This window comes from Takifugu rubripes, chromosome 17, assembly GCF_901000725.2.
Source record: "Takifugu rubripes chromosome 17, fTakRub1.2, whole genome shotgun sequence".
Lineage (NCBI taxonomy): Eukaryota > Metazoa > Chordata > Actinopteri > Tetraodontiformes > Tetraodontidae > Takifugu > Takifugu rubripes.
This window is the reverse complement of record NC_042301.1, coordinates 13396504-13411890: the sequence shown is the minus strand read 5'-3', so window position 1 is coordinate 13411890 and position 15387 is coordinate 13396504. Positions and strand designations below refer to the sequence as shown.

Sequence of the window (15387 nt, the reverse complement as noted above, 5' to 3'; positions counted from 1 at the left end):
AGCGGAAAAAGACTGGATATAGCAGCTGGACCAGACCCAAATGCTGGGCAACAAGCCACTATAGATGGAAATAAATATATGCGTCTATATATAATGGATTCTACAGAGAAAATGAAACATTTTAAGAGAATACTTAAGATTCTACACTGTAAAACTGCTCATGCTTGCACCTTTAAAAGAATGTGTTTAAAGGTACGAACAACGAGAACAGGTTGATTTGAGGCGCGTTAGACTTGGTCAGGAAGTCAGAACTCACTATTACTATTTGAGACAAAAGTTCTTTATTACATTCAGTTAAAATACACATCAGTGCAGTTTTTTAAACATAATGGCAGGAAAAAGCACAATGCAGCATCCATAAACATACTAACTAACATGAACAATTACACCATATACAAGAACTCCAATTGCTGGTATATTAACTGGTCTGACATTTGGTCCTATTATTTACATTTTAATGGTCCTGTTAAGAGTCCTATTTTCACACTTGACCACAAGAGTGCAACCAGTATAAAGTTGCATAAGTTGGATGTAAAAACAGGACGATTTGTAATTTTGGTGACGTCCAAATGCCTCGTCATGTTTCAATTCTCATTCTATCTTCCTGTAACGTAATAACTGCCTTTTTAAAAGTCAGCCAGTAATCTTCTCATGTCACAAGTAACTTAAAAATAACGTTAGCCAACACTAATGCTTAATAGGATCATTCACAGCCCCTAAAATTAAAACAACCTAAAATAACAGCAACAACTGCTCCGTAACTTGCCTCCGGTAACATTTAAACTTGGATTTTTCTCAATACATCTGTAATAAAGTGAACATCTGCCGATGGCTGTCCAGGTTTGGACGCATGTCTGCTACATTTAACGTTTAAACACAAAAAACTCAGTAATACACTACAAAGTTTGAGATCATCTGACTTTAAACTCTAAAAAGCTGCTGCAATGCGATCCAATCCAACATGGAGGCGACCTTGAAGGACGGAAGTGCCCTTTTCCGCACGTTAGCAGGAGTCTGAAAGAAATCAAAAAAAGGACACAGGGTTCGGGTTAGGCTGATGTTTGGAAAAATATGCATCCCACAGTTGCCTGTCTCCCAATCAGCTGTTTTTCTCCCTTGGACCTTCTGCCAGGTCCAGTCTGAGCGGCCTTTTCCAGGATTTCTACAGTGAAACATCTGTTCTCAGGATAACTGACATAATCCTACCTGCAAATCCACTGCTGTGATTTACGCCTCGACAATAAAGTGGCTGCAGAAGGCCGAGTTTTCCCCCGGGGCCGCCGCGAAAGCTTCAAATATTTGTGTCGATAGAGACAAACGTAAAGCTTTACGGCCTTTCCGCAGCCAAATTGCTCCTTTGTTCTCCGGAGCTCCACCATATCGGATTTTTAGGATAATCTGAAGTCAGAGTTTAAAACCTGTGACCGGCGAGGCTCCTGTTGCAGGTGAGACTTCACATTGATCTGCTGCTGCCGCTGGCGCTGAGCTCGCACGGTCAGATACGGATCTGAGAGCCGACTGCTGACGGATTGGGCATTCCAGGCGGGATTTTGGCAGCGAGGGGGGAAAAAAACCTGACTGAATCCCGTCCAGGCGTCTTCATACCTCTCAGTCGCCCCAAAAACAGCAAAACACGCAAACACTCTTCAGGTAAAACCATAAAAGCCTCTGAGGGACTGCCCGGATTTCACTGAATGATGGGAATTAAACCAAATTATGACATGTTGTTAGTAACGTTTATTGCTGCCTTTGGCGCAAAAGAGTTCAGTAGGGAACTGATGGGTTGATTTGCATCTTCTGAACAACATCCCAGAGGCACAGAAAGACAGACAGATGTAATGTGCTTGGGATTTGGGTAATGGTCGACAAAAGTCCCCACAAAGATAGAAATGTGTGTGGACTTGGTTGTGTCATGTCCAGTTTAGTTCCTCTCTTTATTGCACATTTCTAACTCCGTATTGCGGTTTAGCACCTCGTGCTGCAGCTGAGCTACATGTGAGATTCCACCAGAATGTTAAACTGGGAATGATGAGAGACTGAGGTGTAATGAAGCCGGGTTTCCACCCTGCCGCCGCCGGAGTAACGTGAAGCCGATGCTGGAGGTGACACCAGCAGGTGAACGGACGTCCATCTGTCTACAGACATCCTGATGACAGCACCCCCAACCCAACAGGGGAGGAAACAAGCCTACAGCTGCAGACCTCACAGGTTTCAGCTCTTAATGGGAGAACTGGGAGCTCATTTGGTCGCAGTGATTGTAACCTCCTGATTATTGCGCCAAGATCTTCCTCTGAAAAGTATCGGACTATTTTCCTCAGCATATCAGTGGCTTTCCTGCTGTTCCCACCTACAGTTTTATGGACACATTTGTGCTAATTCTGCTTGTTTACTCTCTGTAAATAACCTTATAAACTTTCTTACTGGTTTTCTTCTGCTCGGGTGCTCTTGCTGCTGCTGAATTAGGTCGATAAAAGCTTTTAGGGCCAATGCTAATGGTAAAGGTCAGGGCCTTGCATACGCGTCAACATCCCTTCAAAATAGGATGGACGTTGGCGCATTGGGGGAGAAGTGAAAATTGCCAAAACTCAACTTGAGTGTTGTATTATTGTATATAAAACAGATAAATAAGAGCGTATGAATGTTAAAGACTCCCAGACAGCCGCTACACATCCAGTTCTGCAGCAACTTGCACAAAGGCTCAGTAAGAATGCGAGTCCCTTGACTCTGACATTGAGCTCACATTATTTTCCAGCAGTCACTGAGTTCCCTTTAATTAGTCTAGACTGACCTATGACCTCTGGGAAGGACTTTTAGAAGACACATACCCATGTGATTTTTCACAGGAAGTCGGACACAGGAACGCATCGCTCCCGTGTGTGATGACATCACTGGGAAAAGGTCGCCGTTGGTTTTCGAAAGCTCTCCGACCTCATTCGTCCCCCGTGTAAAACATCTCATAAGAGGTTCCACAAACAATCGGCGCATCCTCTCAGCTGTTCCCTCCTGCGTTGACAGACCATTAAAGAGCGGAATCCTCGGAGGTCAGAGGTCATAAACCACAGTCATATTTATTTACTCCAGGAGCACTTGTTAGAACGCCAAGAATGACTGGTAAAATAAATGATCATCCTTGAAAAAGTCTTCTAGGTTGTGAGGAGAGGGGGGGGGGCTGTTGTTTTCAGTGTGTAGTTCTACTCAGGCGGCGTTCCGCACCAATGCCAGACGTTCCCAAACCAGACTTTTAATTGCACGCTTTCAAATTCTTGCCCAAAACTTTTATTTTCTGGTAGGAAGTTGAGAGAGGAAGAGACTGAACCCGCCTCCGCCAGCTGTTTGTGGCGTAAAGGGAGTGTCCGCCTGTGTTTCCCGACAGCCCCCCCCCCACCCCGTAAAGGTGCCCAGGTGTAATAAGCATCCCGGGCATCAAAACCACATCAAACCTGGCCTGTAGGAAGCTTCTCTTCCCTGCTATTACTGACTGAGTCAGCCTGCTGCACTCAAATCTGTGTTTAAACCTGCAGCGTCAGCAGAGGGGACCACAAATAGGACAAATAGATAAAAAACTCATTCTGTGCCCCCCCGGTCGTCTCAGTGACCCAAGTCTGAAACAAGCTGATTCTCGTCATCCCGCCGTCAATTCTGAATGATCTGTTCCTGACTGTGAAATATCCACCCCGGGAGGCGCGGACCGTTTCCTCCGACATTAACCATTAGACATGAAAGCCGAGGCCTGACTAGAAAATAACACGGCCAAGCCTTCGGTCTAATTATGCAGGTTTGGTTTATGGCCTGTCAGCCCACAACTGCAGAGTGGTGAGCAGCCTTTTAAACTTCAGTTTCCAGCCGCTTCATCACTTCCCAGGCCAGATGGTAACGGCTGGACTCCCGTCTTCACCCTTTTTCTCATCCTGGAAGTTGAGAGCCACAAAATCTCACGGCTGCAGCCCAAAAGTGAAACATTTCACAGCTGCAGCAGATGTCAAAAACCAGTATTTTGTTGGGTTTTTTTGATTGATGTTGGGTTTTTTTCCCCCATAAAGCTACTAAAGTTTCATTATAAACGTGCAGAGTGCTAATTCACCATTTTACGACATCTTTTCTTTTGCCGTGAGCTATATAAAATGCTCCTACAATGAGGTTTCTAGAGGAGCAAACAGCCATTGCTGATGAGGGGATGCTTTAGATTTCTGAAACTGGTCTTTTCCCGAGACAGGAGACGATCCATGACCGCTAACAGCGAGCAGCTAGTTTTTCAGACGTGAGCCTATCATCGGCTGCGGTGGACAGCGTGAATTCCGCAGGCCTCGGCCCTTCGGTGTTTCCAAGCAGAGGTGCAGGTGCAGGCGGGGACCTCACATCCTGGAGCACGTGATGATTAGACTGAGAGGCTCCATGTTGCTACTCGCTTAAGGAATCTCTGTCAGTGGAGGCGACGCAGGTTTTGCCCTTCATTAACGCTTGGGAGCGGAAACAGGCGAGCATTTGTTCGTTCTGGGCTTACCGGCTTCCTGAAGATCATCAGAGGCGGAGAGAGGCAACATTCTTCACACAGACACACCGAGAGGGACGTCCCAGAACAGATCTGTTCAAAACACAAAGAAACCGCCAATGAATCATGATGAGCTGTCCCAGATCACACACTCCTCCTCCTCCTCCTACACAATACTGTGTTCAATCTTTTACAGCGCATCATTGGATGCATTTAGAGCATTAGCATAGATGTCTCTGTTCATTTGGACGGAATGCTGTAGATATCGTGCACTTTACAGGGAAAAGGGGTGATTTTGGACACTCTCAGCTCATTTATAGTCTACAAACCTAAAGGGAGAATCAGAAGAGGCTCTCAAGCCTGAAACCAACACCAAGAAAAAATAAAATGACACCATCTGCCTAAAGCAAAGATGCTACCCCAACTAGCATTAAGGTCAAACCAATACAGCTATAGGGGAACTAGCTTTATTAGAATATGTCTTCTTGTTGTGAATGACAGTGAAACCCTCACTAGCGTGCGTGGTGCACCCCCCCCCCTTCCCGGGTCAGACCTCCACACCGACCTCTCTGCCAACGCGGGCCGCCGTTGTTGCTGTTGTTCTCGTTGGCCTCCCTCAGCGATTCCACAGAGGTCTTGTTGGAGTTGATGCCTTCGTCATCAGTTTTCTCCTCCACGCTCATCTCCGCAGGCACGGAGGGTGTCCGTTCAACGACGCCCGCTTTGGGTTCGTCCTTCGCCATGTCTGGGGCCACAGACTCAGCACTGGGATCAGCGGCGGCGCCTTCCGCCTCAGCTGTGAACCCAAACCAACAGGGACGCTTCTCAAAAGGTGAATATAACACACTGCGATCTGAAAACATCACGGCTGGGTCATCTTAGTATCAGAATGGTTCCCGAGACATTTCAGCACTTTTAACGGCTGTCTTGCTATTTTAACCCTCATGTCACGACAGCTTTTGCTCTTGTCGATACCTCAAGAGGATTTGACCCTCTGTGAAAGTCAGCGGAGGCATTTCTTTGGGTGGAGACGTGCGAGGAGGCCACCGCGCTGGTAATGAGGCAGCTGATTAGTGACTAGTCCCTAATGAGCTACTGACAGGCAGCTGTTGGAGGCTGTGGGAAAGTAGGCCGACCCCGTCATTATCTGAAGCCGGGCTTAAGTGGAGGGAAAGCGCAGATGAAGGACGGAGGAAGGTGATCAGAACGCGGCTCCTCGGGCGCCGTTCCAGTCAGAGATGCTGTGGCTCTTGACGCCAGCGTGGGCGTAGCATTCTTTTGTCACAGACCGAAGTGTGGATGTTTTGATAAAGTGCAGTATTAAAGGGAGTTTTCGTCATTGCGTCCTGATGGCGTCAAGTGGCAGAAACCAGGTCTGAGGTGGAGCTCTGGGGTCAAAGGCTCGTTTCAGAAGGAAACTGATCCTGTCAGTAAACCAAACCTATTTCTAATGATTAAAGGTCACACTGCTCTGTCCACTCATAAATACTTATTTCTACTGCAGGAATGAGAACCACTGACACGTTGGACGCTCGTTCTTCGGCGCCACAGGATCCAGGACAGAGCAGACGGCTTAGATTTGACCAGAAGATTTTCTAATTGAGAGGAAATCAAACATCTATTCTCTCAGATTAAATCTAATATATCATCTAATATATTACTCATGGATGTATAAAACACCGACATTGCAGGAGTTACAGTGATTCCCTTGTCCTCTGTGCCAATAATAAAAAAGCTTTAAAAAAATCCTCTTTAAAATTTAAACTGCGTTTTGTTGCCGTTAAGTGGTCATTCTTGGTACTGCAGGCCAGGTGTACCCGCGCCTCATCTCAAATGAAGGAACTTCACTCTTTTTGCACGGCAGAGACAAATTTCTCAGAATTCAAAATAGATTTTCCCCTTTGCAGAGTTTCACAACAACAACTATATATATATATATATATATATAGTTGTTGTTGTGAAATATATATATATATATTAATGTATCAGCTTAAAGCTCATCTGTGCTGATAAAATTAATAGTGATCAAGTCTGTTCAGACATGACCTGAATCAAATATCTTTAAAACCTTTGGTCAGAGTGAAGCAAGACAGGCGCAGCTCCACTTCGTTTATTTGGTGTGACTTGAGAAACAGGAAGGAAAATGATGTGTTCCGATTCTTACATCAAAAATAAAACATGTCACAGGTTGCTTTTTTTTTTTTTTTACCTTCCAGCTCCACCTTTGGTTCAACGTCTGCTTCTTTGTTAGAAAAGTCTGCATTTTCAAAAGTCTTTAGACCTGGAAAATAGCCATGGATCAGCTTTGATGACACTTGTAGATCCTCAGAAGAACCTGATCTGTTGGGTTTGTTCTTGACTGACCGTTCTGAGTGACAGCATCAGCGGTCAGTTCAGGTTCCACGGTGCTCAGAGGGATGTTGGCATCATCTGCTCTGGAATTAAAGTCAACTGAGTAGCGCTGGGAACAGACAAAATTAGGGTATTTTGAAAAAATGCTCTGATCTTGTATCAGCTACAAACAAGCAAATGACCAATGTGTCCAATGTCAAAAATAAGTTTCTGTCTAAAACACAACACTAATGTAATACTGAAGTATTACATTTCCTGCTTTGTGTGGTAATAAATGGTGGTATGCTAAGCTAAACGCAGCTCTTACACGTCCTCTCTTTCTTGCAAAGTAGCAGGCGAGTCCAAACCCCAGAGCTATAATGATGATCACCACCAGGATGATGATGCCTGAGGGGAAAAACACAGAGCAGCTTAAAGCAGAACTCTCAGAACCCCTAAAGTCCCGTCAGAAACGTTGCTCACCAGTGGTGTCGTCCGACTCTGAAACAGGCTGAGCAGTGACTTCTGAAAAAAGATTGAAAAAAAGGAGACACAAAATGGTTTTATTACTACATTATTTTTACATGCTTGGGGGAAAAAAAAGGATTCTACTGATTTAACAGCAGGAAGTGTCGCTCTCCGCTCACTTGGGGCCTTGGTCTTGGCTCTTCCTCTGTTTCCTCCGTTGGAGGTTGCGGTTGCAGGAGGGTGGCTGGGTGTGAACGTGGACGTGGGCTGCACGGTGGTTGAGACGCTCGTACCATTACCTGCAGGAAACGTAAGTTCTCGTAAAGAACTAACGAAACAGGGAAGGCTGGTTCAGGTTCAGGCGTATCCAAAGCCCACTGAAATGCATTATAACCGAAGCAGACATTAAAACTACCTTTCCAAGTAAAACTGGACGCACGGCTGCTTTATGTATGTATACTCGGCTTTTTTGTGGGCAACTGTAGCTTCTAGAAGCAGGTGATTTCCCCACCTTGTGCTGTTGTGCTGCTGCGGTTCCCATTACTGGTGGTGAAGGTACCGTTGGCGTTGCTGGGGAACGGTGTTACCGTCCCGTTGACAGACATGGAGCTGTTCAGCAGTAGAACCGTAGAATTATCTGCTGTGGCCCAGGCCACAACAACTCCTGAGGACACGAGACAGGAATCACTCCCAGTAATGGTACAGCTAATGAGGGAACAACAGGTGGACCGGGGGGAGGGGGGTCTCACCCAGGATGATGAAGGAAGGGCCGGCGGACAGCATGATGGTCCCCCTCACGGTGTGTGGAGTCAAAAAGATGCGGCGTTGAAGGTGCTTCCTCTTCCTGGACTCGTCAGGCTGCTGCGGGCTCAGAAGTGAACCGAGGGGAAGCTCAACAGCCCGGAGCAGGATGGCTGACAGCAGAGTGTTACTCAACCAGTGCAGCAAGAGGAAACAATGCTGTTGCTTCACTGTACAGCGGACACACACACACACACACACACACACACACACACACACACACACACACACACACACACACACACGCACACACACACACACACGCACACACACACCTGCTACTGATTCTGCTATGCTTCTTTTTTCTTCACTTTCTCCAATTTATTTATTTGTTTGTTTGTTTTCTTCCCCAATAATGGCTCTTGTTCTTGAGAATCTCGTGCCGTATCTTATTTATAACTTATGATCGCTAGATGGCGCTCTGACAAAAGGGAAAGACGCCAGGCTCGCATCTATCTATCTATCTATCTATCTATCTATCTATCTATCTATCTATCTATCTATCTATCTATCTATCTATCTATCTATCTATCTATCTATCTATCTATCTATCTATCTATCTATCTATCTATCTATCTATCTATCTATCTATCTATCTATCTATCTTCGTTTGACTGTTTTAATAAACATTTACTGGCTGTTTTAACATGGGAATTCAGCTTTGCTGCTTTTGGCAGTTCAGTGATTCAATTATTAGAATTTATCAGACGCATTTTGAAGCAAAAACGTGCATTTGTCTGCCAGTAGTTGGTAGTTTTGTGAGTGTTCATGGTGTGTTGCCATTAGCTGCCCTATGGGTGTGTGTGTGTGTGTGTGTGTGTGTGTGTGCGTGTGTGTGTTCATTTATTACTGTTTATTTTGCCGGTGGTAATCAGCAGCAGGATTAGTGTTAACTGCTGCCCAGGCGCTTCACGGCGGGACCGTCCTACCTGGCTGGAGCTGTTAGGGGTCACGCTCAAGGTGACACGGAACCGGGGGCCCAGTGAACCTGAAAAAGAACCCCGCCTGGGCCCCCCCCCCCCCTCCGGGCCACCTCCTTCCGCATCGGGCACCAGAGCGCCAGGTTGGGCTCGGTGGATGAGCTAATTGGGAGAGGAGAGGATGTGTGGGATGTGTGTGTGGGAGAGAGAGATTGTGTGTGTGTGGGGGGGGGGGGAGTTGGACCACCCACCTGGAGGATTCAAAGGCACAGGATTCACAGCCCATTCTGTTGACCTGCCACACCGCCCCAGCTCTGGGCAAGGCCCTCCCCAATTGTTCCGCCTGCTAACACGAGAAGGGGTGGGGGGGGCAGTAAACAGTGGGCTGAGCTTCTCTCAGCACACAAAGGGGCTGAATTGTGTCAGGACTGGAGCACTTTTTAGAGTGGCCCTGCCATGGGGGCCTGAATGAAACATCTGTGGAGGCTGAGCCCGAGGGAGAGAAGGCTATTTTGCTGTTCAACCACACTGACAACCTGTTTTCTCTTTCTTTGCCCCCCCCCCAGCACCACTCTGCAGCACCACCACCACCCTGGCTGTTATTTCTCCCTTGGCCCTGTAAAACTATTCATACTGTATATTCACGTTTGCCAAGTGGGGAGCGGAGCAGCACCAGTAAAGGAGAGACGACTTGGACGTCGGAATCAGTTCGGGCTGAACTGGAAACCGGACTTTTAACCCCCCAGTTTTAACTACTTTAATTGAGTTCATTTTGCTAAATCTCATCAGGATAATCCAAATATCTAAAATGCCAATTCTGTAATTGAATGTGTTTCCAAATTGGAAGAATATGTTTATAACAACCCCCCCTAAAAAAATATTTTAAGTCGTATTTTGTGCACTTTTTCTTAGTAAAAAGGATAAAACAACGATAATAATTTGAAACTTCTCACTTATAAACTGATAAAACTATGATTGTGTGTAATAAAAAACTTAAATGAGCTTATAAATAGGTTATTACACATGGTAGCTGTCTCGCTGGACAGGGTGCAGATTGCTAGCAGACCGTATTCATGCAATAAATACAGTAGTGTGTAGAGACCAATAAGGATGTCCATCCATCGGCATCACCTCTTTAACTCCCCCCTTCCCATACACACACACACACACACACACACACACACAGATGACCACCACCACCACCACCCAGCCACGGCTCCCCGCAGCCCTGCTCCACCATGTGCAGCTCAAAGGCACAGAATGCTGAGATATTTTGCTTTAATTGAAGGGGGGGCGTGGGGGGGGGGGGTAGGGGGTCTCTACCGACTTCCTGGTCACCCATTTTCTTTAATCAATTTCCTCCCTTTGGTCCAACATCATCTGTAATTACTTTCTCTTTCCCGCCCCTGTGGGTTCCTCCTGGAGCAAAAGTCCACATATATAGGAACACACACACACACACACACACACACACACACACACACACACACACACACACACACACACAGTTATTGCTTGCCCCCTACCATAAGCAGGCAATACCTTCGGCATCTATACTACTCCCCCCCCTTGGCTTCTCTTGCCTGAACAATGGAGAAGGCCCACTGGCTCCAGAACCCCGCCAAGCCACCCCTGACCCCATCTTCCTGCTAAACCCCTACACACACACACCGGTTCAAGTGGTATATACTCATATATTGAAGTCAGCCATTGTCACGCATGCACGCCCAGCTCACACGAGTGTGCGGTGAATGGAGCGAAGGCGGCGGCAGCGGCGAGGGGCACTTAAATACCAGCTCAGCTTGTAATCGCTGGAGTTTGAACTCAGAGGACTTCTCATGCTAAGAGGTCAAGAAGCCAGAGAGCTTGCTGGCTGTCCTCATTCTTCCTCTGTGGCTCACTTGATCCATAAGCTGCCCCCATACGGGCAAACCGACACTTGCAGCCAGAACAGCGGCTGCGTTCCGGCTGTGGTGCCAGTGGGAATGTGAGGATAACGCCTGCAAACTCCAAATCCTTCTCAAACACACACCTTTATGGGACTTTTTCACAAAGTTGACCACCCAGAGGAGGCGAGCCCATGCCGCCCATGCGTTTATCACTCGGCTGTTGCCAGGGCCGACCGGTGAACGCAAATACCCAGTTTGATGGAAGAGCGCAACATCAGAGGCTGGTTCTGAAGGAAGGTGTTGCCTGCAACGATCCCGGCTGAAACGCCAAGAAAGAACGGTAATAAGCGAGGAGCTGTTGGATCAGCGTGCGCGGGCTCAGCGAGAACGATTATATACATATTTATTACAGCTTAAATCCCAATTAACAAAACAAGGTCTCGGTTTGCCAGGCGAAAAAGCTGCTCTGAGGAAACCAAACATGTTGTTTATTAAACTCAAACACGGGATCAACTTGAGGGGAAAAAAGAAAATTAAGCATTTTTTAGCTGCGTGCTCGACCAATAGACCCTTCGGTCGTTGCTGAGATCCATTATTACACTTTGTTTTTCCTGTAATCATCGAGCCAAAGATGAGCAGTCGCCTTTGTCTGTTTAATATCGGCGAATTTGTTGATCTTTGGGTTTTGTGGGCGTTCGGACCAGAAAACAATTCCGGATTGTGGCCCCGAATTCAGCCGGGATGCTTGTGGGCCGGGCACGCAGATAAAAACCAGATGCTACGGTTTCTGTATGTCCTCGTACATTTGTCCTGAAATGAAATTCACCCTGACTCGCCGACTCCTGCGCGCCCCATCCTCCCTTCCCCGCCGCCCCGCGGGCAGCAGATAAGCCCGGCTGCTGCCTGCGAAGGGCCCCAGATGTGGAGCTTCTTGTGTGGGATGGAAGGAAGGAGACATCAGGGCAAGGCGAGGATGAGAGCGGCCGCAGCGGTTCTGGACGCTTTTCAACAGCCTAATGTGCAAATGATAACAGTTCCACCAAAGAGTGTGTGTGTGGTCAGGCCCTGACGCACGTGCGAGCCTTCTCACGCACACACGCGCACGACGGCTCGCTGATTGGGGCCTTTGGTCTTCATCAAGTCCTTTAGGTGAGCCGTGACACCTGGAGGCAGCCGGCCCGGGTCGTCCCCGCGCTCCCACACGCAACGCACATTCCGGTAACGGTCCTGAGGACATACAGACCATCTGTGCGTGTGCTCGTGCACGTGAGGGAGAGCGTAGGAGAGACACCCCCCAGAAAAGGAGCAGGAACAGACAGCGTGTGGGGTACAGGATGAACATTTAGACGGGATGACCTCATTGTCGTCCTGTGACACACATTACGCACAAACTCTCCAGGTCACTAAGAAGCCCAAACACACGGATGGGCGCCGGCGGGCGCGCACGCACCACCCACGGCAGATGTAGGACACGTGATCGGTGTTGGGAACAACTCGGGTTTGTTCGTTCCAAAAAAAAAAGAAAAGGGGGAGAGAAAAGGAGGGTTTGTTGTTGCGTCCACCCCACCTGTGGCTGCATGTGTGCGCGTGTCATGTATCTTCTGCGTCGTCCACTCATGGCAGAGCCCCACGCAGAAGGCGCACAGATGTGTGCAGAGGTGGGGCGCTCGTGGTGCTCCTCCAGCACATGGCAGCGGCGGTGAAATCCTCTTCCAATAGATGATAATGGGTAATAAATAGAGGGTGAGGGGGCAATCATGTAATCTGTGTGTGTGTGTGTGTGTGTGTGTGGGTGTGTGGGTGTGTGTGTGTTTGTGTGTGTGACATTGTCCTCACAGTCTCCTTTTCACCCGCCTGCCCCCCCCCCCTTTCCTCACCTGTGCCTTGTTGTTTTAGCCCCGCCCTCATTTAGAGTCTTGGTCTGATTGGTGTTTTGGGGCCTGAATGTGTGTGAGGTTCTGTGTTCTGGACAAAGTGTGTAGCTTCGCTTCTCATTTGACATTTTTCACCATCCCTCTGTTCTGGCGCCCCAACGACAGGTTACCATGACGCCACAAGCAGAAATGATAAGTCAGCCGGTCTCAGGAGTGATTACCTGTGCAACGTGGACACACACACACAGAAATCTGTCAGCTGTGTGTGGAAAATCTGCTACTCATTGACCTCTAGTGGCCAGAGAGGGTTTTCTAGAGGTGGGGGTTTCAACCCCTGCTGCTCAGGTGTGTCAGAATACTAACGTGCACAGGTGAGCTCCCTGATGGCCTGAAACACACCGTGGCTACATGCACATCTCTGCTGCACAAGGAAAATGTCCGAAAAATGAAAAACTCTCATTGATTCTCGGGGATGCAGAGATTATTTTCTCCTCCGCTCCAGCACCTGCGCCTCTCCTTTCATCAAAACTCCTGTTTGCTCGTTTGGCCTTCGATTTAAACTTGAATCCTCCTCACAAACCCCTTCAATCAACACTTTGATGACCACAGACACAAGACAAACCCATCCTGGCTAAAGGGTTAGCGTAGCAGACATATTGTTACAGGTGTATCGCGCTAACTAGCATCCTCTTTAATTGAAACCCTTCCGCACCCCCGTCAACCCTGCTGTCTCTGTCTCAACCGCAGAATCTGCTGCGACTTATTTCTACCAGGTTTGTAGTCCAACACCTGCATGCAAATACAACGGGAATGTCTCAGTTCCTGTCAACAGCGTGCGCCTCTCTATCCCCATAAAACTTGTTTATCTGAATTTAGGTTCCTGCTAATAAAAATAATTTTATGGAGCGGCTGTAAAAGTTGCCCGTGACCTTGCTCCAACAGCGAGAGCAGAACATTTACTGTAAAACTCTAACGCGCTTTTCCTGGTGTGGTGACAAATCGCAGCCAGTAACAAGCAGAGGGAGGGTTTCTGTGGAAGGAGGGTGGGGGGGCAGAGCGGCGCACGGGTGTCCGGCAATACGTCACCGATCCCCGGAGTGCTTTCATCTCCCTGATAAGTGCCATACCTAATCAGGTTAAAGCAGCACATGCCGCGGAGAGGGAGGAAATTCCGGCCAAAATGGTAACGTATCTGTTCCGCTCTCATGCGTCGCATTCCTCCGGCTAATTAGGAGTAAATATCTGACCCCGGAGAGAAAACGTCCACATTAGTCCAACCAGTCAGCCGGTGTGGTCCATCTGCGCTCTCTCTTTCACGTTCCTCCCCCCCCCCCCCCCCCCCCCCCCCCTTCACCCCAATTTGGCACACAGATGACAAAAAAAAACATAGGGGAGTTCTCAGTAGGTTTCTTTCTTTCTTCTCCGGCTGCCCTTCTTTTGCTTCTCCAGCGTTAGGCCCCATCATTACTGACAGATGAGTTGTTCTCATACCAGATTATCTACTGCCAATGACCTCCGGGTCATGGCGCCGCGCTCGCGCTCTCCCTCTCTCTCTTGGGTTTTGCCTTTGTTTCTCCAGGGAGACACTTCAGTGGGTTTTTGAGGCCTCTCTGACTCCGAATCAAAGACACCAATTCGATGGTTACTGTTCTTGTTCAAAGCCGAATCCATAAGCGGCCGTAAGCCTGGATGTAACTGTGGCCGCCATCCACAGCTGGAGCTTTGCATTTCTTTTAGGGTCATGCTTTATTTTTGTGTTAAAGCGTTAATTCCAGTGTTAAATCATTAGAATGGCGAGTTTTTAAGGTTCTGGGTGTAACTTTTGGTGGCAGGTAGCAAAAACAGGGAACCTACAGAAGCTGTTTGGGGGACAAAGTACATTTACATCAATATAAATGCAAATAATAGTTGTGCAGGGCTTTAACAATGGTACCTCAGCCTTTACTTTTGCTTGTTTGCTAACTTAAAGTCTAAAACACAGCAAATGATTTTGCTCACAGCCTGACGGCTTTATTTTTTTTCTTAACTATCTTTCCCAAGCAGATGGGATTAAAAGGAAATCTAATAAACTTTCAACCAATTGAAGGGGGAAAATAAAAAGCACACTTTTAGTCCGGCAGAACTCTTCTTGAATTAATCAATTTGCAGGAGGCGGGGGGAGGGAGGGAGGGAGGGAGGGGGGAGGGGTGTTGCAACAGACGTTCAGCCCTGGCGTCTGTCCTCAAAGAAACCTCTCCAAAAATTATTTTCATGTCATTGTCAACTCCATGTCATGATCAATTTCTGCAGGATTTTCCACGCCGCGCTCTGACAGTTTAATCAAAACAGTCCTGGGTTATTTGGCTGCCTCCGTGCGCGGTCCGTGTATTTATAACTGCATAAACAGACTCACTTTATGTCTCATCAGTTGACGTACGCAGCGTTGCCACACACAGAGCTGCAGGAAGCAGCCCCAGTCTAATACACTTCAAGTTGTTTACACAACAGAGCAGAAAGAGGAAGGTGCTCGCGAGGCGCGCCGTCATCTTGACCCGCCGCCGTGACCCCTACGCAAGTGGATGTCAGGCCCGAGTCCGCGTTCCCTAAACTGGAGCGCGGTCGAATTTAACATTAGC

The 15387-nt window shown here is 47.7% G+C and overlaps 1 protein-coding gene across 2 annotated transcripts; it reads right to left on the bottom strand.

Moving 5' to 3' along the window:
- Nucleotides 1-264: 264 nt before the first annotated feature.
- LOC105416221 (uncharacterized) lies at nt 265-8195 on the bottom strand. 2 transcript variants are annotated; one of them, XM_029851356.1, is made up of 10 exons: nt 8038-8195; nt 7800-7952; nt 7468-7587; nt 7304-7345; nt 7149-7228; nt 6854-6950; nt 6699-6770; nt 5043-5285; nt 4502-4582; nt 265-1014 (listed from the first exon to the last, which is right to left on the bottom strand). In XM_029851356.1, exons 1-9 carry the CDS (start codon nt 8069-8071, stop codon nt 4545-4547), a joined length of 879 nt encoding a protein of 292 aa, XP_029707216.1. In that variant the 5' UTR covers nt 8072-8195; the 3' UTR covers nt 265-1014; nt 4502-4544. The 2 variants fall into 2 exon arrangements, with proteins under 2 accessions (XP_029707216.1, XP_011611249.2); XM_011612947.2 differs by having other exon boundaries at nt 5055-5285.
- Between the last annotated feature and the right edge of the window lie 7192 nt (nt 8196-15387).